The sequence below is a fragment of the Lemur catta genome, chromosome 12 (assembly GCF_020740605.2).
Source record: "Lemur catta isolate mLemCat1 chromosome 12, mLemCat1.pri, whole genome shotgun sequence".
In the NCBI taxonomy this organism is placed as follows: Eukaryota; Metazoa; Chordata; class Mammalia; order Primates; family Lemuridae; genus Lemur; species Lemur catta.
In genome coordinates this window covers 47,836,600-47,864,451 of record NC_059139.1, presented here as the reverse complement: position 1 = coordinate 47,864,451, position 27,852 = coordinate 47,836,600, and the positions used below count along the sequence as shown (strand labels likewise).

The 27,852-nt window shown below is 36.2% G+C and overlaps 1 protein-coding gene across 2 annotated transcripts in view; it reads left to right on the top strand.

The window, feature by feature from the left end:
* Positions 1-27,852, top strand: part of CERT1 (ceramide transporter 1) — a 95,354-nt gene that overhangs the window by 17,606 nt on the left and 49,896 nt on the right. For both annotated transcript variants that reach the window (XM_045566416.1, XM_045566415.1), the window contains exon 3: positions 17,404-17,520. In XM_045566416.1, the coding sequence (XP_045422372.1) occupies positions 17,404-17,520 (117 nt within the window). The remainder of the gene's footprint in view (positions 1-17,403; positions 17,521-27,852) is intronic.

The following is a 27,852-nucleotide window of genomic DNA, read 5'->3' as shown; positions in this document are numbered from 1 at the left end:
AGATGGCATCTTCTTGCTGTGTCTTAAGATGGCAGAAGGGCTATAATACCTTTTTCTAATCTATAGTCTATATTTCAGTTTTATCAGTTGTTCCAATGATGACCTTGACAGCATATTTTTCCCCTACAGTACAAAATCCAGTCCAGAACATATATTGCATTTAGTTGTCCTGTCTCTTTCTTTTAGTCTAAAGCAATTTCTTACCTTCTTTGTCTGGTATTACATTGATATTTTTGAAGAAATACAGGCCAGTTATTTTATATAATGTTCTTCATTTGGAGTTTGTCTGATGTTTCTTTGTGATTAGGTTGTACATCCTTGGCAGAATATTACTTAAGTGATGTGTTTTTCTTATGATATCTCATCAGAGACACAGTGTCTGCCCCTCATTTGACATTAATTTCAGTCATCCAGACCAAGGGCCAAGGGGTTGTCCAGATTTTCTGCTGTGTAGTTACTGTTTCTCCTTGATACTAGAGTATAAGCTTTGTGGGAAGACATTTTAAGACCACGTAAAAATCCTATTCCTCATCAGACTTTTCTCTTTGATTTAGCAATTATTTATGCTTGTCCCATCCAGTCTGCTTTTATAATGATTGCAAAATGGTGATTTTCCAACTCTGCAAACTTCTTTGACGTTTATCAGCCAGCATTTTACTTTAAAAAAAAAACTCAGTCTGCTTTTTGTCCCATTTGATAACATAGGGAACTTACCTATTCCTACTTTATTGAATGGATTATAATCTATTGCCGTACTTACGTATTTTGATGATCAAATTGTCCTAAATTTGGCTAATAGAAGCCCCTTCAAGCTGGTTCGTTTGTCCTTTTGACATGCCCTCATGACCCCCCCCCCCCCTTTTTTATTTAGTTCCTAAAGCACTTGCTTACTTTCAGGCTTCAAATTTTACAGGTTCATTTTATATCTTCCCTGCCCAGGCCTGGAATCAACCATTTCTCTGAGGATCCTTGCTTCCTTTGTGGGGAGGGGGGTGTAGAGTCTTACTACTCAATTATGGACTTTGCCTTGATCTTCCTCTTTTAAACCCTTTTCCTCAGTTTTCCTTGATAGCCCTTGGTTTAGGGCTTCTTTCAATTCAGCATATCAAAATAGAAAACTGCTAGTGTCTAGTCTTCTACTAGAATGGTAATTTGGCTATTTTTAGGAATGATGTCTAAGCAGACTAATTGCTTCTTACTTTTAATCAGTTCTTCTGTTTATAGCTTCAGAGGAACCTAGAGCTTGAAATTGCCAATTCTTATTCTTTTTATTCTTTTCTACGGTTCTTTGGCACAAATAAGCTTGGTCTGTCGCCTCCCAGTACACACTTAGGTTTCCCTAGTCACCTGAGACATCTCAATTTGCTCATCTGCTTTCCAGTATCTAAAATTTGATTGAAATCTCTTTTGTTGTCCTCCTCTTACCCATTTTTCTTGTAGTTTAATGCCTTTCCTTATCATTTAAGTGAGGTTTGGTAAGTAAGTAAAGGTGAATTGATTCATTCTACTATATTTACCCACAAATCCTACATGTTTTTACAATGAACTTTTTGTCCTTTAACAAAAGTATTATGTATGATTTAGAAAAAATATGGGCAAGCAAATGAAGAAAATTAGCTCTAATCATACAATTTAGAGGTAGTTACTGTTAATCTTTGATGTAATTTTTTTATATATACAAACTTGTTTATTAAAATGGCTTATAATATTTCATGGAGTAGTTGTCCTATGGGGCTTTTTTTTAAATAAATGTCTTACTAGACCTTTACTCTTATTGAACTAGCCTTCTATGAACTTAATCTATGTTATATATCATTATGGTCAAGGCATGGGGAATAAGCAGTAAGGCAATCACGGAAACGCAGAAATTTTTAGAAATAACCTAAGAGATTTTAAAGACTATACCAGAGGAGCTTTTGTTAGTATTATAGTTCAGGTTGAGTTGGATGTAGTTTCATGGGAACACAACTGAGAGAGTATGAAACTTAACCAATTATATTATATAAAAAATGGGATATAACTCCAGCCTGGACAACATAATGAGACCCCATCTCTAAAAAAAATAAATAAAAACATTAGCCAAGCATGTACTCCCAGCTACTTGGAAAGCTGCGGTGGGAGGATCCCTTAAGCTCAGGAGTTCAAAGCTGCAGTGAGCTATGATCACGCCACTGCACTCCATCCTGGGTTGACAGAGCAAGACCCTGTCTCTGAAAGAAAAAAAAAAATTTTAAAAAGGACCACTACCGTGTCACATACAGACTTTCAGAGTGCTCTGTATTCAGCCCTGGCTGTACCCTTGATTTAATGGATCAGAAAAAGCTAAGTAAGGGGAAAGTCAATAAGCAGTATCAAAATGAGTCTCACAAACCAAGGCATTTGGAAGTTTACTTACAAAGAAGCCTTACAAGGAAATACAGGCTTAGAAGAGCCAGCTCCCCAAATAAAAATGCTATCAGTATTTAAAGGGGGAAAATAAGATTCCAGAGTTTACAGCTAGTTTTTTCATAGTAGGAAGAAACAGCAGTTTTTCATGTTTTTCATATAATTATCATATCCGCAAAGGTCATCACATATCTTCAGATGGCACCTTTGTAGAAGTCAAGGATAAAGTGGTTTATATGGAGGCATAAGTTATAGGAAAGGCTTGAGGTTTTATTTATTTGGGGGACTTTAGAATTAGGTAGAGTGACTCTGGATTTTTTTTACCCTGTCTCAGGATACAAAGTATTTTTTTCCTCTGGCTTTTGAATGTGATTAATGACACAGGTCAGGGCATCAGTTTTGCCTCCAAGGAAGGGTATTATGCATGGAAAAAGGAAAATCAAAGTATTTTTCACTCCCTTCAGTGTTTTTTAAGGTAGGAAGTACCCTTACCAGCAGATGTATTTAGTATCCAGTCCTTAACAGTTTTGATATACTCAAAAAGCTATCATTTTACTCATCTAACTACTTTTGCTCTAGTTTCTTATTGTCAAGCAGCTAAATGGGTTAGGAAGTATGTGTGAAGAGGTGGGAGTAGAAGTAGAGGTTGAAATTTTAGATATAGTGGCAAAGGAATAGGTTCTATTGAGTCAAGACCTTAAGGAAGTAACAGAGCTAAGCAATGAACATATTTGGAGGAAAGTGTTCTAGGAAGGGGAAAGAGCAAGTATAGAGACCCTAAGGTAGGTCAGAGGGGCATAGAGCTTTGGAGAGTATTGAAGGGCTTTGAACAGAGAAGTGCGACATGATTTGATTTTCCTTTAACAATCAATTCTGTTATATATACTAAATATATGATGTGAAGAAAACAATATCAAGATTTCTGTGTTCTTAGTCTTGATAGAGTTTGGATACAGTTTTCTGAAGCCCAGTGTTAAAAATTGGAATCGAGAAGAATACTACCTCTTTAACTTAGCATTTAATACATGTGCAACTTAAAATGCTTTATATTGCCAGATTATCTTATTTATATGTTTTTTCCACTTGTGTTTGTGTTTTTGTGTTAAATAGTTAAACAGGAATACCCTGTAGTGTAGGTTGATATAGACAAGTTTTAGAGAAGGTTATGCTGTTTCAAAGCTAAATTTGTGGCTTTTTAAAAAAAACCTGATATTTTCCCATTGATGAATTATAAAATAGTTTTTAAAATATATAGCTAACATTTGAGTGCTTTTGCTGTGTCAAACATTGTTCAAAATGCTTTCCACATTTCCATATACGAAATGTATATTATCACATATAATCCTCTCAACAATTTAGTGAAATGAGTGTTATTAACACCCACACTTTCATAGATAAGGAGGTGAGAATTAAGAGAGTTTAAGTAATTTGCCTAAGGTCACAAGAGACTATCTGCCATCCTTGATCTCCGATAGGCTGAAATTAACATACAGTAGAGTTCTATTTATTGGTATACACCAACCATTCCATGAACAGCTCGGTTGGTAATGTTGAAAGAAAATTAGCTCATAGTAAGCCCCCAAAGAGAAAAACAGATATCTGAAAGAGCAGACGTTTGGCAAGTTTAAGAAAATGGACCCCATGCACAGTATAATTTTCAAAGGATATGTTAATCTGGTGGTTTTTCACCCTGTTTTGTGAAAATACCTCAGGAGCCATTTGGTTACAGTGGCAGTGATCTTGAGGGGAAAAGAAAGCTGGTAAGGCTCTTCTTTTCTTCCCTCATTCCTGTAGTTGTTTTTTTTTTTATATGTAGGTATTACAATTAAGATTTGGTGGGGTGGGGCAGGAATGGACAGTCTTCTATCACTTTAAGTAAAAGTTGGGAAAATACTGCACAAAGTTTGGTGCTGCTAGCCACTAAAAGTCTTCTAACTCTCCTTATTTTGCTTCCATGCTGAAACTTTCATATCATCATTTGATTTTTCTGGGTAGAATTCTTAAAGGAACACATTTACCAGAAATTTGAAATGTCTATGTATTAATATCATGTCATTTGTTCTTCACTATAAATCATTAAGTTGTTAGTATTGTATGTTTGTTGATAAATGCCTAAATTTCTTATAAGTGTTGTTGGTTAGACTTAGTTTCCCTATCTGGGGCACTGACAAAAATCTACTTTCTAGAATTGCAAAGCAATGTTCTCATTTCTTGTGGGAATTTTCCCAAGATGATACCATCTATGTTAGGTTCTGAATATAGCCAATTGGCCTCCTTTAATACCTCAGTTCTCATTGTGTCATCAGCCTGCACTATGATAATAATCTCATGTAGTCTATTAGGAGTGGCTCAACCACAGTAAGGCTAAATTCAATATTCTTCAGATAGGATTAATGCCTAAAATCATTCATTTTTAACTGATTTCCATAATACACTAAGAGAACAACTTTTCTACTGGATTAAACTATAGGTTCTACTATCAAGTATTTTCATTGCCATTTTATTTGAGAAGGCTATATAACAGTAAGATTGAGAACCAGCCATTTCTTCTTTTAAAGTAAAATTATTTTTTTTACATTTTAAAAAATTAAGTAATTTTTTTAAAGTGACATACAAAATTATATGTATTTATCATGTACATTATGTTTTGAAGTATGTATACGTTGTAAAATGATTAAATCTAGCTAACAAATTTCATTACCTCACATAGTTACCATTTTTGTGGTAAGAATACTTGATATCCACTCTCTTAGCATTTTTGAGGAATGCAGTATCTCATTAACTGTAGTCACCATGTTGTACAATAGATCTCTTTAACTTATTCCTCTTATGTAACTGTAAATATGTATCCTTTAACCAACATCTCCCCTATCTTGCCTCCTCACTAACCACACAGACTTGGGTAACCACCATTCTATTCTCTACTATGAGATCAACTTTCTTAAGATTCTATATGCAAGGAACATCATGCGATATTTGTCTTTCTGTGCCTGACTTATTTTATTACCAAAAGTTCAGCACTGGTCCCGGTGGCTGCTCAGAAGAACAAGGGCAAGTGGTTTCAGGAGAAGGAAAGGGGAGTTTATTAATTTACTGGCAAATGAGGAGGATGGGAGACTCTCCTCTTAAAGTACCATACTTTTGTCCTAACTATAAGCAGAAATACAAAGCTTTTAGAGGGAGTGTTTTCAGCATCAGGCTATTGCTGTTTAACTAGAGTTGATGGTTCTGAAACTATAGTTAATGGTTCTGATCCGTCCTGTCTGTGAAGAAAATCTCATGACTTCTGATCTCCACCCAGGACAATTTAGTTGAGCCATCTTCCATGGTACAAGAAACAAAGGACACTCCCCTGCGCTTTTGATTAGTGACCTCCAGCAGGGATGTAGGTTGTAATTCAAAAAAAGAGTGGGGGCAATTTTAAAGAGACAACTCACAAAACATTTTACCTTTTTTTAGGCCATTCCCTTTGTTACATATTCCCCACTGTCAATTTTACCCTTCCATATTTATGGGAGTAGGGTGACATAGCACTTTGAGTACATCATCCCACTTCTTCCTGGCCCATAATGTTTCTGCTGGGAAGTCTGCTGATAGGTGTAATTGTACATTATTTGGTTTTTTTTCTCTTGCTGCTTTGAAAACCCTTTCCTTTTCTTTGATCTTTGACAATTTGATTATAGTATGTTTTGGCTTAGTCTTACTTGGATTGAATCTGATTGGTGACTTTTGACCTTCCTCTACCTAGATATTTATATCTTCTTCAGTTTGGGGAAGTTTTTTGCTATTATTTCTTTAAATAATGAGTCTACTCCTTTGTCTTTCTCTACTCCGTCTTGAACTCTAATGACTTGAAAATTTGCTCTTTTAATGCTTTCCCATAAATCCTGTAAGCTTTCTTCATTCCTTTCAATTCTTCTTTTTTCTCCTGACCATATACTTTCAGATAACCTACTTTCAAGGTCACAGATTACTACTTCTGCTTGATCATTTCTGTTACTGATGTTCCTTGTTGCATTTTTTATTTCTCTCATTGTGTTTTTCAGCTCCAGGATTTCTATTTGATTTTTTATTACCATTATTTCAGTCTCTCTGTTTAATGTCTCATTCTGGTCACGTATACTTTATTTTGTTCAATGTTTCCATGTATTTTCATGACGTTCCCTGAGCTTCCTTTAAAAAGCAATTTTGAATTTTATGATTTTTTGTCAAGCAGTTCATATGTCTCCATCTCTTTAATAGTCAATCACTGGCACTTTATTTTGTCCATTTGATAGTGTCATCTTTCTCTGATCTTCATCCTCACGGTCGAGCATCTGTGTCTATACATTGAAGAAGTAGGTACTTATATCAGTTTTTGCTGTCTGGTTTTGTCTGGGAACACTTTTCAGCAGTAAGCCTGTCTGCAGATTCTGGGCAGGTCATCTGGTGTGATGCCTAAGCCTGTGACCACTGCCATCATTGCAGAGCTATGGAGCTCCCTGCTCCCAAGGGCACTGTGGTTGGCACAACAACAGGCTGGAATTCTCTGGCCATCAAGGGTAGCACAGCGCTGGGTTGCACCTAAAGCCCGTGGTCACTAAGGTCTGCCTGTCCCTGAGCTTTGACCAAAATCCAAGGCTGTTGTAGTCAGCCAGCATTGTTATAGGCCAGAGACTGGGTCCATTTTGCAGGGGCTACAGGTTCCCATCTAGGGCTGGGGTAGCTCAGAGCCTCAGTCCATGAGTACCAACTGGATTCAGGGACAATGGGAGTCTTCCCAGTGCTAGATTTTAGTATGGCAGGCCTGGTGTTGGGGACCAAGGGAAGGTCCTACACTCACTTCCCTCTCTTTTCTTCAAGCAGATGGTATCTCACTCTACACTGTGCTGCTTTGGAGTTGGGCCAAGGGGTGGCATGGGTAGTGTAAAACTGTCCTCCCTACCCTCTTGAGTGTATCTTTTCTTATTATCATGCTATAACCAGGTACTGTGATCTTTCACTTGGTTTTCTTAACTGTTTTGAAGGTATTTTTGTGCATGGGTAATTCAAATTGCTGTTTCTCCAGAAGGTTGATCACTGGAGAGTTTGCCTTCTTGCTCCATCTTCTTATAACATTAATTTTTTTTCCTTATAAAAGTAATGCAGTCCATTATCAAACACTTAGAAAATATAGAAAAGTCTAATGGAGAAAACCACATTTAATTTCAACACTTTATACATTTTGATGAATTTTTAAATTTTTCACTTAAAACTTTTTAAAAATTTTGAAATAATTATATGAATATATTCTCAGGAACTTGCAAAAACAGAATATAGGGATTGCATGTACCCTTCATCCAGTTTCCATCTATGGTTTGATCTTACGTAGCTATAGTAAAATATCAAAACCAAGGAATTGACATTGATATAACTCATAGACCTTAATTCATATTTTACCAGTTTTACATGTATTTGTGTGTATGTGTAGTTCTATGCAGTTTTATCACTTGCTTAGATTCTTGTAACCACCATCACAATCAAATTACAGAACTGTTCTATTACCTCAGAGATAACCCATGCTACCTTTTTAGAGTCACAACCCTCTCCCTCCAGCCGACTCCCTAACCACCACAGGAAACCACTAATCTGTCCTCTAGTTCTATAATTTTATTATCTTGAGGATTTTATAGGATTTTGTATCTATGGAATCATATAGGGTAAAGCCTTTTGAGATTGGCTTATTTATACTTAGCATAATTTCCTTGAGATACACCAAGTTATTGAGTATATCAATTGTGTTTCTTCTTATTGTTAACTAGTATTCAATCTATGTACCACATAGATTTAGGCATTTACCAGTTGAAGGACATTTGGTGGTTTCCAACTTTGGCCTATTACAAATAAGGCTGAGTAAAGCTGTTATGGACATGTATTTGCATGTTTTTGTGTGGACATTAGTTTTCTGAATTTTATTCTCAGTATTCAGTAAACAAATATTTTTCAATATCAGTTACTGTGCTAGTGCTTAGATTATACTGGTGTACAAAACAGTGTCTGTTCTTTTGGGCTTACAGTCTAATGGGGTAGTCTTTAATCACATATGCGTTTATAGATACAGACTAAAGTGTTGTTGAGGCAACAGCGCGATTAGGGTTACATTGTACATATACAGTATAATCTCTTTATTTTCTTCCCACTTAAGTTGTTAAAGCAAATTTCCAAATTTCAAAAACTTTTTTTAAATGGTGATATAATGTTCTATGAAATCAGTATTTGGCATTTTTTAGACTGATTATTGTATCAGTCAGAGGTTCACTTAGAACCAGAAGCGACCTTAAGTATTTGACCAAAAAGTGTTTAATATAGGAAATTGTTAAAAGTCAAGGGAGAAGTGGAAAGATAAAAGAAAAACATTGAGGTAATACAGAGATAATAACTGCAAGAATCAGCTTCTATTTCTTAGCCTAGAGAAACAAAGGGAAGAGGTTGGAGTTATCAGATCCTAGAAGTCTGGAGCCGGAGCTCTGCAGAGTTGGCACTCAGAGCACTGAAGAAAAGGTGCTGCCCACAGGTGCTTTTACCATTACCTCAGGAGCCTCATGGCATGAGGCTTAAACCTTTGAGTTGAAAGGGCTGCCTGGCTAGTGAGTACTTCTGAAACTAAGAAAGGGTCTCTTTGGAACTGAGACTCAGATAGAGAGGGTCTGTCTTATCTGCTGTTGTTATCTCAGAAGCTTAGAGGAGATGCCTTGTGCAACTGGGTCTCAGACATCTAGAAGGGGTATTATACCCAGTGTGACTGGTACTAATATCTCAGTAATCTGGAAAGGGAATGTTACGGAGCTACACCTTACGTATCTAACAAGTGGCCCTTGCATAGCTGGTTCTGGTACCTCTGAGGTAGCTAGATGAAGCTGGTTCAGGGAGTTTTAAAAGAGGCTAGAGGGTGGAGCTGACTGCCACTGGCAGGGCTAAGGACTTTTGCTGGGCAGATGCTGGTGGAAACAGTATACAAACAGAAAAGCACAAGTTCTATCTTCTTCCTGGCTTCTAGTGCCCAATATTGGCAGAATCTAACAAAGGAGGCTGACCAAGGAGACACGTAGTTTGCAGCATCCTGGTCCCAGTAGCACAAAACAGTATAGAAGGGTTGATTTAAGGGAGGTAATAGGTTAATAAGCGGCAGGCTTGTCATCAAAAATCCATTTTTTTCTTTTTTTTGCTTTTGAGGAATTCCCTCAATAGAAGGTCTCCTACACATAATTTATAAAGGCCAGATACTTAATTTCTTCTCCCATCCCACCATCTCCCTTCTTGTCAACTCCCCTTAGCTTATGGGTATGTGAATTAGGCCTGACCAATCAGACTGCTGTTCTACTGTCCTTCCCTACCCCCACACCCCCTTGTTTCCCTCTCCAGGCTTACTTTGATTCTGGAACAGGACCATCCAAAAAAGTAGAGATGGGAAGTTTTTCTTCTGATAGTGCTTGCACCAGCAATGTCCAGTTTCTAGTAGCAGCAGTACCAACAGTGGCTTACAGGTTCAGAAGCGGAAACAACCCTGTCCATACAAATGGCACCTGTGGTGCAGTCTCAGCAGGGGTTTTGTTGTCTAGCCTCCCCTGGCTCCTTTCCATTTTCTGTCCTTAATTCTTTGTGTTTCTTAGCAATGTGAGCTGCCTGATACCTTCTAAGTGAATTCCTTTTTTTTTCTTAAGTTAGCAAGAATCAATTTCTATAGCTTATAATTTAGAGCACTGATTGATTCATGTTGTTTGAATTTAATAGGATTTATTTAACTCTCTTGTTGTTGGACAAAGAAATTTTAATGCTTCATGTTTATATGTAAAAAAAAAGTTAGATGGTAGACTTAGGCAATTATAAGTCTTTGACCTTCACAATTGTTTGACAGAATATTTGAAAATTATCAGATATCCTACTATTAGGGTAGAGTAAGGGTCAAATCTCTATTGTGGTGGCTCTAGGTGTCTGTAACTTCAACAGAAAAACCAGCCAACCATCTTTCTGACTGGCAGAATCTGGGAAAGTTACATGGTACAAGCAGGGCTGCTGGAAAATGAGGTGAGAACTCAGAAAGGAGAGAGCCAGAGAAGGGGAACTCAAACTTATGTGGACCCAAGTCTCTGGTTGACTCCTGAACCACGGGTCTGTGTGCCAGACTGAAAGCAGCCTGAACTGTGATTTGGTTACTATCCATTGTGGCGGAGATGTGGGGGAACTAAAATTCCTTTAAAAAAAAAAAAACCTGCCATCTTTTCAGTTGTAGGAACCAAGCAAAGGAACCTAATACTGAAATAGAGAGCGAGACAAGGACAACCTCAAATTCTGAGTATAAAACTTTGCCCAAATCTTCACCCGATCTGAGGGCAACTATGTGAGCAGGCTGGGCTGAAAGCAGTCTTTCACATGACAGCATTGATGATTTGAGTCTAAGCAAATGAACTGCCAGCTAAAACAGAAACAGTATTTTTCAGGGCAACATAACAGAATCCAGAGTTCACAACCTAACATTCAAATGTCTAGCATCAACCCAAAATTACTTAACATGTAAAGAGGCAGGAAATTGCATCACATTCTCAAGGGAAAAGACCTGAACAAATGCCAAACTCAAGATGAATCAGATGTTAGAATTATCTGACAAGGATTTTAAAGCAATTGTTATGATTACTTTCAGTGAGGTAAAAGAAAATATGCTTATAATGAATGAAAAAATAGTCCATTTTAGCAGAGAAAATGAAAATATAAAAAACAATGAGAATTTTAAAACTGAAAAGAATGATCTCTGAAATAAAAAACATTCACAGAATGGGATTTATGGCAGATAAAGCTGACAGAAAATAATCAGAATTTTGACTATAGATCAAAAGAAGTTATTCGTTCTTTACAACAGAGAGATTTTGGTTTTGTTTTTAACAGAACCTTAGGGATCTGTAGGCTCAGTATTGTTTTTTTGTTTTTTGTTTTTTTTTTTGAGACAGAGTCTTACTCTGTTGCCCAGGCTAGAGTGCCGTGGCGTCAGCCTAGTTCACAGCAACCTCAAACTCATGGGCTCAAGTGATCCTCTTGCCTCAGCTTCCCGAGTAGCTGGGATTATAGGCATGTGTCACCATGCTTGGCTAATTTTTTCTATATATATTTTTAGATGTAGATATAATTTTTTTCTATTTTTAGTAGAGACGGGGTCTGGCTCTTGCTCAGGTTGGTCTCAAACTCCTGAGCTCAAACCATCTTGCCCGTCTCAGCCTCCCAGAGTGCTAGGATTACAGGCGTGAGCCACCGCGCCCGGGCAGTTAAGATAGTACATCTTCCCACATTGATCTATAGAAAATTTATGAAATCAATGCAACCTGATACTAAAATGTTGATGGAAATGTGTATATGTATGAAAACTACCTAGACTAACCAAAGCTATTTTTAAAAAGAAGAGTAAAGTCTGAGCACTTACATTACCTGATTTCAAGACTGACTACTAAGAGCAATAATTAAGACAGTGTGTTGGAGTAAGAATAGACATTTAGATCAGTTGAACAGAATAGAGTCCAGAAGTAAACCCAAGCAGGGATGTAGAGTAATTGGACTTTGATAGACCACTGGTGAGACTATAAAATGGTACAACTGCTTTTGGCAGTTCCATAAAAGGTTCAGCTACTTTTGACATTTATTTAAAGTTAAATATATACCTACCATATGACTTCGTGATACTACTAATAGGTCAAAAGAAATGAAGTTTTATGTTCATATAAAGATATGAATTTTCATAGCAAATTTATTCAGAATAGCCAAAAACTAGAAACAGCAGTCTATCAACAGGTGAATTAATAAGCAAAATATGTTATCTGCCGTATAATTCTGCTTAGCAATAAAAAGAATGAATTACTGTCTGGCTCAGGGTATCTCTGGAAAAAAGAAGAATAACAAACAAAAAAAATGAATTACTGATAGGACAAAACGTGGATGAATCTTAAAATTGTTATACTGAGTAAAAACAGGCACAAAAGAGTACATATTATTTGATTCCATTTAAATAAAATTATTAAAAAGGCAAACTAACATATAGTGAGAGAAACCAGGTCCTTGGTTTCTTGAAGCTGGTGGCAAAGGGAAGGATGTCAGGGGAGCATGAGGAGTTTTTTGGAGGTGATGGAATTGATAACATTTCCAGCTTGATTGTGGCAATGATTTCATGGGTTATATACAAATGAAAAAACTTATTGAATTATATACTTTGATTGTTGTATGGTAATTATATCTCAATAAAGTTCATTAAAGATTTGGTTGACTTTCTTTGAATTTATAGCTAAGTCTGCCTACACCCTGTCCACTGAATTCAACCTTTTAGATAATCTTTCCATTCTACTTTTTCTCCCACTAGAAAAATGCTCTCTGAAGCCACCTGTCATATTCCTCTAATCTAGACTTTGGACTTTCTGCATTCTTGCTGGTATTTTAACTTATTGTCTACCTGGGAAGTCCCTTTGTTTCTCTCCTGCGTTGCATTCTTCTTTTCCTGGGTCTCAATTGCCTCTTAGCCCGCTTGATTATTATTCCCTCATTTTGGTGAAGCTGTCTCCAGTGCTGAAAGGTAGATTTTTCTTTTTCTTTTTTTTTTTTTTTGAAACAGAGTGTCGCTTTGTTGCCCTGGCTAGAGTGAGTGCTGTGGCGTCAGCCTAGCTCACAGCAACCTCAAACTCCTGGGCTTAAGCGATCCTACTGCCTCAGCCTCCCGAGTAGCTGGGACTACAGGCATGCGCCACCATGCCCGGCTAATTTTTTTTTTCTATATATATTTTAGTTGGCCAGATAATTTCTTTCTATTTTTAGTAGAGAAGGGGTCTCGCTCTTGCTCAGGCTGGTCTCGAACTCCTGACCTCGAGCGATCCACCCACCTCGGCCTCCCAGAGTGCTAGGATTACAGGCGTGAGCCACCGTGCCCGGCCAGATTTTTCTTTATTTTCACAGTTTAGAACTTTCGTGCTGATAAAGCACCTGGGTATGAAAACCTCAAGTATCATTACTATATGCCATTTGTTTTGGATTACTTAGTCTTTTCATAGAACAATCTTCCTTACAAGCAGAAGGAGAAAGTATGGGTTCTAGCCTTCTGGGTGCTGAGAAAGAGAGGGAGACCTTTAATATGAAGGATTTCTTCATCTGCTTCCCTGTCCCCTTCTCTGGGCATAGCATCCTCTACTACCCTATGCTGTATAGGAATGTCTGATTGAATCTCTCCAGGGGGTGGAGTGGGGACTCTAATATGATTGCATGGTGGTAGGGGGGTAGCCACAATGCTTTGTATATGTATGCCTCTTTTGTTCCTATAAGGTTATTTTGGTAGATAGTAGATATAAATGCCATGTATTCATTTCACCTTTTGAAATATATTTTATCCTTAACAATAAATGTTGACATGATAAAGTATGAAGCCCACCTTTATACAGATGGCTTTCTTCTGTAGCATGCATTCTCTGTAGTAGTGACACTTGGTTCTTGGAGGAATGAAATCTTAGGTAGTACAGTGTTTTATGGCCCCCCCCAAATTCTGTCAAACAAAATCATATTCCTTAGTATTTCATTTCTGAGGGGTAGAGTGTTATATTTCCAAATGCTTGAGAAACATTGTTCTATATAGCATTTCCTGTATTCGTGAAATTAACTAACTTCGCAGACTATATCTTTGTACTGATCTTCCCATGTCTCTTTTTCCTGGGCATAGTATGTCTTTCTGTTACATTTGTTACAGTCTCATCTTTGAAAACACCAGTTAATGTATTTGCTTTATCTTCTTTGTCTTCCCATTATAATATTTCTTTTATTTTGTCCTTTTCTCAAATCTGTTTACCATGCCCATGACTTTTTTAGCCTAGTTTGCTTTTTATTGTTGCTTCTGATACGGTTTTCAACTCTATTTTCTTTTTCTTACATTTGTTAGTTAGCTTACTTTTCATCACTTGTTGCCTTAACACTTCTTTAACACTTTTTCCCCCTTAGGTCATGTCTTATATCTACCATCTCTCCATGTTTTTTTAATCTAGTTTTGGCCTTTATCGCATATTTGTTTCTTTCTAGTAATTACCTGTCAGTGCCAAGTCTTGGGTGAGACCCATGAGGGGCTTGCCTAAATTACAAAATTTAAAGAAGCATTAAAAAACTAAGTAGTCAAGATAAATATTTTATTATAATATTTTTAAATGAAATTAATGCATAATGAACAAAATACCAACATTTTAAGTAAATAAAGGATCACTTGTCTTTGAATGAAGCAATCTATATATTATGTTTGGGAACGTGTGTGTATAATAAGATGGTGTGAGCTTTATAATCTTCAATTTATTCTCTTAATCACATCCTTTTAACCAAATCTGTCATTTCCTTTTCCTTGAGACTTGGCTTGTGTCATTTTTTTTTTACTTTGTTGGGATTTAAGACTTCTGTGGTGTTCACAGATTTTCTGTATCACTTGACAGTTGGTGTTTCTCTCTTCTATGCCACCTATATTTCCGATTGTTGATGGTAGAAAAGGCTCCCTTGTGTGCACAGAAAAGTATTTGCTAGAGGAAATAGAAAATTATGGTGGGGGTGGGGAGAGGGGATGGGTGCATAACTACATGACGAGTGCATTGCGCACCATCTGGGGAATGGTCATGTTTGAATGTTCTGACTCAGGGGGATGGGGTTGGGGGGAGGGGATGGGTGTATAACTACGTGATCAGTGCATTGAGCACCATCTGGGGAATGGTCACGCTTGAATGTTCTGACTCGGGGTCAGGGGGGGTCGGGGGAGGGGATGGGGGTATAACTACATGATGAGTGCAATGCGTACTATCTGGGGAATGGACATGCTTGACGTTCTGACTCAGGGGGGTGGGCGGGACATGAGCAGTGTGGGACATGGGCAGTGTATGTGGCCTGAACTTTTGTACCCCCCATGATGATAAGCTGAAATAAAAAAAAAAAAGAAAATAGAAAATTATGAACTATATGTGTTACTTCCTTTTTTCTAGAGCTTTAGTGAGGATATTGAACACAATACAAAATATAAAGCATATTCAAGAATAGTGGCTGGAAATATGTTGAGAGTGATCATGGAGCAAAAGTTTAATACATTGACTGCCACACTAGAAAAAAAATTTTTTTCCTTGGGACCACAGTGTTTTATTATGAAAATAGAATAAAAATTTCAAAAACAAAACAGTCCTTTCTAATTTGATGAAAAATTTATTATCTTTTATTGTTTTCTGTGCATGAGTTGTATGCAACTTGAAAAATAGTTCTTGTGCTCCCAAGGTGAAGAGACGTGTAAGTTACATATGCTTCACAAGGTCCCAGCCTCAAAACTAGCATGAGTTAAATACAAGTCTCATGGAAGTATCCCAATAATGGAAAAACAAGCACCACATGTACTCACCATCAAGTTGGTATTAACTGATCAACACTTAAGTGCATATATAGTAATAAATTAATCAGATGTCGAGCAGATGGGAGGGGAGCAGGAGAGGATGGGTATATATACACCTAATGGGTGCAGGGTGCACCATCTGGGGGATGGACACGTTGGAAGCCCTGACTCAGATGGGGCAAGGGCAATATACATAACCTAAACATTTGTACCCCCATAATATGTTGAAATTAAAAAAAATACAACTCACATGGCAGTTAGTGTGTTACAAACCTCTGGGCTACTGATCATCTACTTTAGTTTGCTTGGTTCTTCAGATAGTATCTATGTTTCATTTCCTTCAAGAAGCCTCTATTCCTAATAACTAGACTTAAGATTTCTGAATATTTAGTATTCAGTTAAATTTATGGTCATTATTTTCTTAATGAATGTTAAATGTCTTTTATTTCTTTCTGTATTCATAATTACTGAAGCAGGGTATGCATTATCTTGTTTTTCCCTTTTGCTGCTTTTCAGCACACTCTACCTCCCACTATAGTCCTATGATACCCAGCACATAGTGATTCAGGAAATGTTTAACTTGTATCCTTTAGCCAGTCAGAATGATGATTTCTTGTCTTAATCCTAAAAGAGAAATTGTTTCATAGGCTAAAGAACACTGTGGAGTTATTTTATATTATTTTTGCTAAATAAACTGATAAAGAGATCAAAGATTGATGTTAAAGGTGTGAGAGGGTAAACACTACACAAGTACAAGATGTAGATTCTGTTCAGCAAATTTTATTGTTACGTTGACCAGAGAGGATTATTTCCCCTCCAAGGCTAAGATTGTTCACAGGAGTAGAAATTGATAGACTCTCTATTTTATCTGGAAGAAGAGATTGTAAATGTGATGTGATCTTGTCATATTTGAATTCATTTATTGGAGGAAAATCAAGGATATAAAACATTCATTTTATATATTTTTATGAAGAATCAAAAGCACTAAATCAAAAAGTTGACATTTTCACTAGATGTTTATACTTTGGTGCAGAGAGTTTCCTCTAGCTATCTCACTAGGCCTTATGTAATATTCATTTTAGTTTTGCTTTTCACTGGAAGCCTTCCTGTCTGTAACTATCAAAGACATGAAAAAGCCTAGAAGTTAATTTTAGATACTTGAAGGGAAATGTTAATATTATTTTATCAAGAATATTTTTTATCAATAATATTTTATCAAATTTAATGAAATGAAACTATTCATATTAGGAATTTACTTTTGAATAATGGGGCAAGGGAAAAGTAGTAAATGTCTTTCCTAAAACTTATTTTGGCCTTTTAAAAAATTATGCTTTTGGTGGTATTCTTACTAGTTAAGCTAACTCAAAGCCTTTGATAAAAAATATTAGCTTTGAAATAGATGTTTGTAGTTTATGTGTCAACTCATTTGTAGGAATAGTGAATGAAGGTTGGATTTTAGTAACTGCACCCTTGTTCTCTCTTATCTGAGACATCTTCAAAGAAGTTATTTGAGTAGGAAAATAAAAAATAGCAAGTATCCCACCAGCATAGGATGAGTCTGTTTATGTTTTGCCTGTGGGGTATAACACTTCTAAGAATATAATTAGCTTTTCTTTTGATTTTCTACTTTTTCTCCACAGCCCCATGATTTTGATGAATGTCGATTTGATATTAGTGTAAATGATAGTGTTTGGTATCTTCGTGCTCAGGATCCAGATCATCGACAGCAGTGGATAGATGCCATCGAGCAGCACAAGGTAAGATCTCTAATGTTTACCTGTCCGTGGGGGACTAGGTGAGAGACCGGTCCTTTAAAAAAAATCTTGACATGTAGCATGTATTACTGAAAAATTGAACATTATTTGAGTGGTAAAGATTAAAACAGTATATATATAAATTTTTGAATTAGTTTTATTTCTAAAATTTGAGTTGCACCAAGGGAATAAATATTTTTTGTTGTTAATTGAAACAAAAATATACCCTTTTTTATAAAATATATCTTGATTTTTATATTTAGGATTTGCTTCCTAATATCTTTTTTATGATCTAGGTAAAAGGATTTTTGAAATAACATTGGATTGTAAAACCCTAATGTTTAAAGCTTCCATGTTAATTTTTGTAGTCATCTATAACCGTTTGGGTAAATTCTTAGTACAAACATTTTAAATCATTTAATCTTTGTAAATGTGAAGCTGTCTAATGATAAACCTACAGAAAATCTTTCTAATATAAATGTGTAAGCCACGTTCCTATAATTTAAAGCTAGTCTTCAACTTCCACTATTAATAAGCGGTAAATAAACTAAAGAAATATATTAATAAATCGGCATTATTAGCTAATTCAGTAATACTGTGATAAAACAAAGAATAAGGAAAATTGTAAATTCACCATACCATTCTTGAGTGTGACTTAAGATAACTTTGTGCTTGTTCACATACTTGTCTGTACTTGTTCATTTGTGTTTCACAAAGTTATAGTTGAAACACCTGTTTTGGTTGTTTTTAACAGGCACGAAACACACACACACACACACACGAAAAACCAGTCTTGGTTGTTTTTAACAGGCACGAAACACACACACACACACACACACACGAAAAACCAGTCTTGGTTGTTTTTAACAGGCACGAAACACACACACACACACACACACACACACACACACACACACGAAAAACCAGTCTTGGTTGTTTTTAACAGGCACGAAACACACACACACACACACACACACACGAAAAACCAGTCTTGGTTGTTTTTAACAGGCACGAAACACACACACACACACACACACACACGAAAAACCAGTCTTGGTTGTTTTTAACAGGCACGAAACACACACACACACACACACACACGAAAATGTCAGTCAGGTGTTAGTTTTTCTTTCTTGGTTTGTTCCTTATGAGTTTTTCCCAGCCTAAAGAAAACTGACTATAATGCCTTTCTTTTCCTCTCTGTTTTGTCCTTAGTACTACTGTATGTTTATACTTTATAACTAAATGTTTAAAACATTTTCTGAGTCTTAGTTATCTTGGTATTATTAGTTTAGAAAAGAATCTAAATATGGGGGAAAAAATCCTGTTATTGTTCTATTATTTAAAAGAAAGATGAGCTAGTAGTATTTCAGAATCTCAGTACTTTGGTGCCAGGCCAACCTGGATTCAAACACTGTAACCTCTGCTATGTATGACATGTGTGACCTTGGACATGCTGATTAACCTCTTAGTGTTTTTTCTCAGCTGGCAAGGGTGGCACTTCTGCTTAAAGTTGTAGTAAGGAATACATGAGATATTAATAATATGTGTAAAGTTACTGCCCAGAGTGACTAATATATTTTCCCATTTATGGCATAGTGGGAAAAGCAAGGGCTTTGGAATCACAACTAAATGCAATAAATTATATCAGGTTGTTTCTGGATGAAGAGTTCTATATTCAGTGAAAGTAGCTAAATGTACATATAAGGAGAATAGCCTATTTCATGTTATTTAATAAGGGCCAGCCGTCTCAGTAATGATAGAAGATGTTAGTAAGTAGAACTAATTTCTATATGTTTAACTGAGATGACTTTTTAAAGGATTAATCAGTAATGATTTAGATTACAGGGCTAGATTTTTCTGCTTGTTTTCTTTTAATTTTGACTCTTCTTTTAAAATTTCAGAATATTATGAGGGTACAAACATTTTGATTACATATAAGGCCTTTGCCTCACCTAAGCCAGAGCTATAAGCGTGCCCATCCCCCATACAGTGTACTTCTTACCCATCAATTGTGAGTTTACCCAACCCCACCCGCCCAGCACCTAATGAATACTACTTCCATGCAAGCACCTAAGTGTTGATCAGTTAGTATCAATTTGATGGTGAGTACATGTGGTGCTTGTTTTTCCATTCTTGTAATAGATAGTTCACTTCAAAGAATGGGCTCTAACTCCGCCCAGGATAATATAAGAGGTGCTAGTTCACCATTGTTTTTTATGGTTGAGTAGTATTCCATGGTATACATATACCACATTTTATTAATCCACTCATGTATTGATGGGCACTTGGGTTATTTCCACATCTTAACAATTGTGAATTGTGCTGCCATAAACATTCAAGTGCAGATGTCTTTATTGTAAAATGTCTTTTTTTCCTTTGGGTAGATGCCTGGTAGTGGGATTGCTGGGTCAAATGGTATTTCTATTTTTAGTTCTTTGAGTTATCTTCAAATTTCTTTCCACAGAGGTTGTACTAATTTGCAGTGCAATGCCACCAGTGGTGTAAGAGTATTCTGGTCTCTCCCCATCCATGCCAGCATTTGTTGTTTTGGGACTTTTTGATAAAAGCCATTCTGACTGGAGTTAGGTGATCGATATCTCATTATGATTTTGATTTGCATTTCCCTGATGATCAGAGATGTTGAGCACTTTTTTATATGTTTGCTGGCCATTAGTCTGTCTTCTTTTGAGAAGTTTCTGTTCATTTCCTTTGCCCGTTTATTGATGGGGTTGTTTGATTTTTTTCTTGTTAATTTTCTTAAGTTCTATATAGATTCTTGTTATCAGCTCTTTATCAGATGTGTAGCATGCAAATGTTTTCTCACATTCTGTAGGTTGTCTCTTCACTCTAATGATAGTTTCATTGGCTGTGCAGAAGCTTTTTAATTTGATCAGGTCTCCTTTATTATTTTTGTTGCTGCTGTGATTGCTTTGGGGGTCGTCTTCATAAATTCTTTGTCAGGCCTATGCCTATAAGAGTTTTCCTAACATTTTCTTCTAGAATTCTTAAGATTTCATGCCTTAGGTTTCAGTCTGTTATCCATTGTGAGTTGATTTTTGTGAGAGATGAGAGGTGTGGATCCAGTTTCAGTCTTCTGCATGTGGTTATCCAGTTTTCCCAGCACCATTTATTGAATAGAAATTCTTTTCCCCAGTGTATATTTTTGTCTACCTTGTCAAAGATTAGATGACAATATGAGGATGGTTTTATATCTGGGTTCTTAGTCCTGTTCCAAAGGTCTGTATCTCTGTTCTTGTTCCAGTACCATGCTGTTTTGGTTACTATAGCCTTGTAGTAAAGCTTGAAGTCTGGCAGACTGATGCCTCCCAATATGTTCTTTTTGCTTAAGATTGCTTTGGCTATACGAGGTCTTCTCTGGTTCCATGTGAAGCGTAGAATTATTTTTTCTAGATCTGCGAAGAATGATGATAGTATTTTGATAGGGATTGCATTAATTTTGTAGATCACTTTAGGTAGTATGGGTATTTTAACAATCTGAATTCTACCAATCCATGAGCATGGTAGGGTTTTCCATCTGTTTACATCTTCCACAATTTCTTTTCTCAGTGTTATGTAGTTCTCCCTGTATAGGTCTCTCACCTCCTTAGTTAAATATATTCCTAAATATTTAATTTTCTTTAATGCTATTGTGAAAGGTATTGCATCTTCAATTTGATTTTCAGCTTGACTGTTATCAGCGTATATGAATGCCACTGATTTGTGTGCATTGATTTTGTATCTTGAGACTTTATTGAATTCATTTATTAATTCCAAGAGTCTCTTGGTTGAATCTTTGGGATTTTCTAGATGTAATATCATCAGCAAACAGTGAGAGTTTGACTCTTCTGCCCCCATTTGGACACTTAATTCCCCACTCTTGTTTGATTGCTCTGGCAAGGACTTCCAGCACTATGTTAAATAGAAGTGCAGATAGTGGGCAGCCAGTTGTCTTGTTCCAGTTCTAAGTGGGAATGCTTTCCATTTTTCCCCATTCAGTATGATATTGCTGTGGACTTATCATATATGGCTTTAATAATTTTGAGCCAAAAATTGGTTTTTTGAAAAGATAAACAAAATTCACAGCTAGATTGACAAGAACTAGAAAGGAAAGGACTCTAATAAGCTCAATTAGAAATGAAAAAGAGAGGTCACAACAATATCACAGAAATGAAAACATCTTTGAATACTATAAAAATCTCTATGCCCAAAAACTGCAAAACATGGAGGAAATGGACAAATTCTTAGAAATACACTACCTCTCTAGACTCAATCAGGAAGAAATAGAATTCCTGAACAGACCAATATCAAGCACAGAAATTGAAGCAGCAATAAAAAATCTTCTAATAAAAAATGTCCAGAACCAGATGGGTTCACAGCTGAATTTCACCAAACTTACAAACAACTGTTACCTATACTACAGAAATTATTCCACAACATTGAGAAAGATGGAATCCTCCCCAACTCATTCTACGAAGTCAGTATCACCTTGATACCAAAGCCAGGAAAGGACACAACAAAAAAAGAAAACTACAGACAATTATCCCTTATGAATATAGATGCAAAAGTTCTCAACAAAATTTTAGCAAACTGAATTCAACAGCATATAAAAAAAATAATTTATCAAGACCAGGTGAGCTTTATCCCAGAGATGCAGGGATGGTTCAACATACACAAATCTATAAATGTAATACACCATATAAATAAAAGCAAGAACAAAGACTGTATTATTCTCTCAAGAGATGCAGAAAAAGCATTTGACAAAATCCGGCACACTTTTATGATAAAAACTCTAAACTAAATAGACATAGATGGGTCATACCTCAAAGATTTTTCTGTTTTACTTAAGCATATTTTATTTTGCTCACTTTCCTCAAGTCCAACCAGAACTCCTTTGCAGGGTTCCCATTTTTTATCTTTTCTTGAGTGAAGATGAATGCATGAAGCATACATTTTTCTTCTATATTGTTGATTTCTTCGTATCTTTGGACAATGGATAGATGTAATCTTTGGGTCTCTTTCACAGTAGTGGGACTTAAGCTGAGATAACAGATTTTTGGTGGTTTTAAGTTCTTGGACAAAATATTCAACTGCAGGATTGCAAATACATTTTATAAACTTTTCCTTTATTTCTAAAGATAGTTTATTCCTAGAAAAGGAGAAATATACTGTATAGAAGTAAAATATGTATGTCAACTGAGCAGCATATCACTGAATAGAATTGAATATGAATTCTAAAAATAATTTTTAGTTATTAAAATAACATATAGGAAGAAATTTCAAATGCTGTCACCAAACATAATCAGCAAAGTTTTCATTTTTTCCCCCCAGAGACCAGATACAGTGAGATGTTTCCCGATTCATTCTTCATTATCATTAAGGAGTATCATTAAGGAGTATTGACTGTAGAACTTAAATTGAGTAATTTTATTATTGAAGCATGCAGTCTTGATATTCAAAATTAATATCAAATTATTGAGGCATGATGATGATAGAAGCTGCCACTTACTATGAGGATCACCAAGTAGTAATTATTATTCTAGGTGCTTTATGTGCTTTATTTCCTCCCTACTATCCTGAGAAATAAGGTAAGTATTGTTTTACAGAAGAAGAAACTGAGGTTTAGATTAAAATGAACTTGCCTAAGACTATGCTATCTTTTAGTTCGTGGTTTCTTAGGATTCTATTTTGTGTTAAGGTTTTTTTTGTTTGTTTTGTCAGTTACCATTGGTAAACTCTGATTGTTTGAAAACAATTCCCATCAGCTCATCTCCTGCATATTAGAGTATATCATCTGAGTTCTACTACCATACATATGTAAAATTAATATGAACTCATTTTTCTGCCCATGGATTGCCAAAAAGGGCAGTACATTTTATTGGTTAGTGTTTCAGTATTGTATTCTGGAGTCTGGCAGATGGGGATTTCAATCCTGCCACTACTATATATTAGCAGTGTTACCCTGGTAAGTTACTTAAAGGAGCAAAGATGACAGTTTACGGTATGTGTTACCACTTCCCCACTCCCAAACAAAAAACAAGCAAGCAAAATAACCTAGTCATGGTAAACCAAGAGTGTTGTACTTTACAATTGGCCTGGGCTGCCATCATTCCAGCTCATTCAGTTCAATTCACAGTTACTTCCTCAGTGTACCACCTGCCCTTAGGATGGCTGGACAGGACACTTGGAACAGTAGACCTGTCTTTTTCTATTCTGATGTCTTTAGATGGGCCTTTATTGCCTTTTCTTGCTGCTGGACTTCTGCAGGGCTTCCCTAACAGGTTTTAGTAATTTTCAACACGTAAAAGCTTGGGGGTTTCTGTTCCTTCTTTCCCAGGCTCATTCTTGTAAGTTCATTCATGAGCATTCTTATGCTCATTCTTATAAGTTCTGTGTATTGATCTATTTTGCACATGCATGTGCATGTTCTTTCTCTATCTCTTTCTCTGTGTTTCTCTCTCTCTCTCTCTCTCTCTCACACACACACACACACACACACACTACTGGAACAACAGGAGTTCTATTTTATAATGGTGATGATAGCTAACATTTTTCAGGGTTAATTTATGCCAAATATGCTGATAAACACTGTATATATTTTATCTTATTTTATCCTCACATACATATGAGATTAGCATTATAATCCTAATTTTACAGATAGGGAAATTGAGGCACAGAGTGGTTAAGTAACTTGTCTAATATCAAATAGCTAGTTAGTGAAGGAATCAGCATTCAGACCTAGATCTGTCTGACTTGAAACCAGGGCTTGTTTCCAGCAAGCACTTGTGCTATCCTGTTTATGTATTTATGTGAAGTATATTTCGTTGAATTAAAACTTCTTGAATCATAATACTCATATTTTTTATATGTTCTTCATATCTATAGTGTTTATTTTAGGCCATAGCTCCTTAAAGGCTCAGACATGTTCTAATTAAACTTTTTTGTAGGAATCAGCCAAGCATTGGGCATGTAAATTTTTCCAGTTAAAATCATTTACAATATTGTAAAACAGATTTTATGTGAGAAATCTGTGATATTTGAAGGCTTTTTTCTTTCCTTTAATCTTAATTACTGACATAAATACAGTAGGGGTCTGTACTCTCTTTCTAGCTGGATGTTTGGCCTCTCCAAATCTCATATTAAAATTTGATCTCCAGTGTTGGAGGTGGGGCCTTGTGGGAGGTGTTTGGGTCCTAGGGGTGGATCCCTCATGAATGGCTTAGTGCCCTCCCATAGTAATGAGTGACTTCTCATACTGTTAGTTAACAGGAGAGCTGGTCGTCTAAAAGAGCCTGGCATCTCCTCTCTCTTTCTTTTGCCATGTGACATGCCTTCTCCCTGTTCACCTTCTACCTTGATTGGAAGCTCCCTGAAGCCCTCACTAAAAGCAGACGCTGGTGCCATGCTTCTTGTACAATCTACAGAACTGTGAGCCAAATAAGCCTCTTTTCTTTATAAATTACCCAGCCCCAGTTATTGTCTTTATAGCAATGCGAAATAGATAAACAAGTACCTTTGCTGTTTTTGTTCTCCTTGGCGTTCATTCTAGAATAACTTGTGTACTACAGGAAAAGTTTTAAAGAGATGACTCTATGATTTAAATTTTCTCAATATATTAGAAATTGTATCATTTAGTATGACATTAGCAGTAGCCACTATAAAAGAAATGTATTCCCAAGATCATTCTTAAATTCAAAATTCTATTTCAATTTAAATATAGAAAACCAGTAATTTTATTTGGAAGTAATATGCTGGCTTTATTGTGTGGAGTCCATTAATATTCTGAATTTCTCCTTATGATTTTGGTACAACACTAAATAATTTTTAAAGATAAGAGTTTTGTTTTGTTTTAAATCTGTTAGCCATCTTCCGTATTGTCTTGAGGTGAATCAAATGAGACAGTGTTTGCGAAAATTCTTTTAAAACTAAAAGCTGAATAGCTGAGCTTGGTGGCACATGCCTATAGTTCCAGCTACTTGGGAGGCTGAGGTAGGAGAATTATTTGAGCCCAGGAGTTCAAGGCTATGGTGAGCTATGATTGTGCCACTGCATTCCAGCCTGGGCAACAGAGCAATACCCTATCTGGGTTGCAGGGAAGACCTAAAAGCTATATAAATGTAAAATTAAGATGGTGGTTTTTATTTGGATTAAGCGAACATCTTTTCTAGTAAAGATATGCCTGTGTATTATCAAAGGGCCTTAGTGAGTGTTCTCTACAAATAATTAATCAAAGAAATATGATAAGCCATCTTTTGATGCTATTATTTTAACATATTGGCTGGGTGCGGTAGCTCATGCCTATAATCCTAGCACTCTGGGAGGTGAAGGCAGGAGCATTGCTTGAGGTCAAGAGTCCGAGACCAGCCTGAGCAAAAGCGAGAACCCCCACCCCCATCTCTACAAAAATTAGAAAAACCAGCCGGGTGTGGTGTGTACCTGTAGTCCCAGCTACTCAGGAGGCTGAGGCAGGAGGATCGCTTGAGCCCAGGAGTTTGAGGTTGCAGTGAGCTGTGATGATGCCACGGCACTCTAGCTAGAGTGACAGAACAAGACTCTGTCTCAAAAAATAAAATAAGATTACTCCTAGAATCTTCTGCAATTGGAGTACATGTAATTTTGATTAAATGCAATTTCTGCTTATTATGAAAGAAACATATACCTTCTCCTCAACCCCTCAACTCCTCCAAAAACTAACAGGAAGGCTTTCCTGGCACTAGTAGATATAAAAATATCATCTTGAAAAAATTAAGTTTCTTGGCTGACAGAGTTTGAAGTAACCATGACATTCAAGTCCTTTATTTTCATAAGGGAGTAGCCCTAGTAGATCCCGAAATTTTGGTGGTCATGGGCCACACAGACTTTCCCCACATTGTGGAAATTATCCAAGACATAGAAGTCATAGGAAAATAAACAGGGAGGAAGAATCCAAGTGGTAATTTTTACAGATGTTGATTTTCTGTAGTGGGAATCTACAAGCAGTTGTTTTGTAATTAAATATTTGTGGATTTGTTCTTACTCCTTTGTGAAGGCCTAATTCATGTGCGAGGCACCATTGAATACTTTCAAAAGAAAGGTTTATTCTCAACCTGAGAAGTTTAGGGATTTCTATCCGAGGAAATTATGTGGAAAACAATTTTTGAAAGGAACTTGCACATTTTACTTGAAATAAAATGGTTGTGAAAAAGATTTTTATCAAAAGAATTCCATAGTTAAGCCACCTAAATGATGCCCAGGACTCACTTTAGAGATCTTTTAAAAATTGTGTTGCTATTTGTCATAATGAAATTTCCCCATGGTATCTCAGCAGCACAATAATAGCACTTTAATGTGTTATCATTATTTGACACCTTGATTTCTGATAGTCACTGGGACAGCTGGGATTCTGCTGTCTCAGGGTAAGCTTGATTTTACTTTTTACTCTAATTTTAGGAGTAATTTTTTTACTTTTAACTCTAATTTTAGGAGTACTTTCTGCCTATGTGACACCTTGATTTCTCTTAAATTTGACATATGCTTAAGAAACTTAAAATAACTAGATGGTAGAAATTGCCTGTTAATTCTTAATTGTGTTTTGTTTTTGTTTTTGTTTTAATTTAATTTTATTTTTTTGAGACAGAGTCTCACTCTATTGCCTGGGCTAGAGTGCCATGGCATCAGCCTGGCTCACAGCAACCTCAAACTCCTAGGCTGAAGCAATCCTCCTGCTTCAGCCTCCAGAGGATGCTGGGACTACAGGTACACACCACACCTGGCTGGTTTTTCTAATTTTTGTAGAAATGGGGGGGTTTCGCTTTTGCTCAGGCTGATCTCAGACTAGCCCAGCTAATCATTCTTTCTTTTCTTTTCTTTTCTTTTCTTTTCTTTTCTTTTCTTTTCTTTTCTTTTCTTTTCTTTTCTTTTCTTTTCTTTTCTTCTTTTCCTTCTTTCTTTCTTTTTTTTTTTTTTTGAGATGGGGTCTTGCTATGTTGCTCAGGCTGGTCTTGAGCTCCTGGCCTCAGCGGTCTTCTCACTTTGGCCTCCCAAAGTGCTAGGATTACAGGTGTGGGGCAAGTTTGCTAGTACTTAAGATTAACAGTACTGTTATCTTTAGGAAATTGTTCCTCTTTTTTACTCTTTGCTGCTGTTACTACCATTTCTAATCTATACTCTTCTTTTTCTGTTACTCTTTTCTTTCCTGTTTTATTTTTTCTTGCATTTGAATAAGCTTATGAAGTATATGATTCTAGTTCTTAATAGCTTTTGAGCATTTAATGGTGCCAGGAGCCAAACTTTATGGTGACCATGGCCTCTTAGTGTTTTATTTTTTGTTTTGTTTTGTTTTTTTGAGACAGAGTC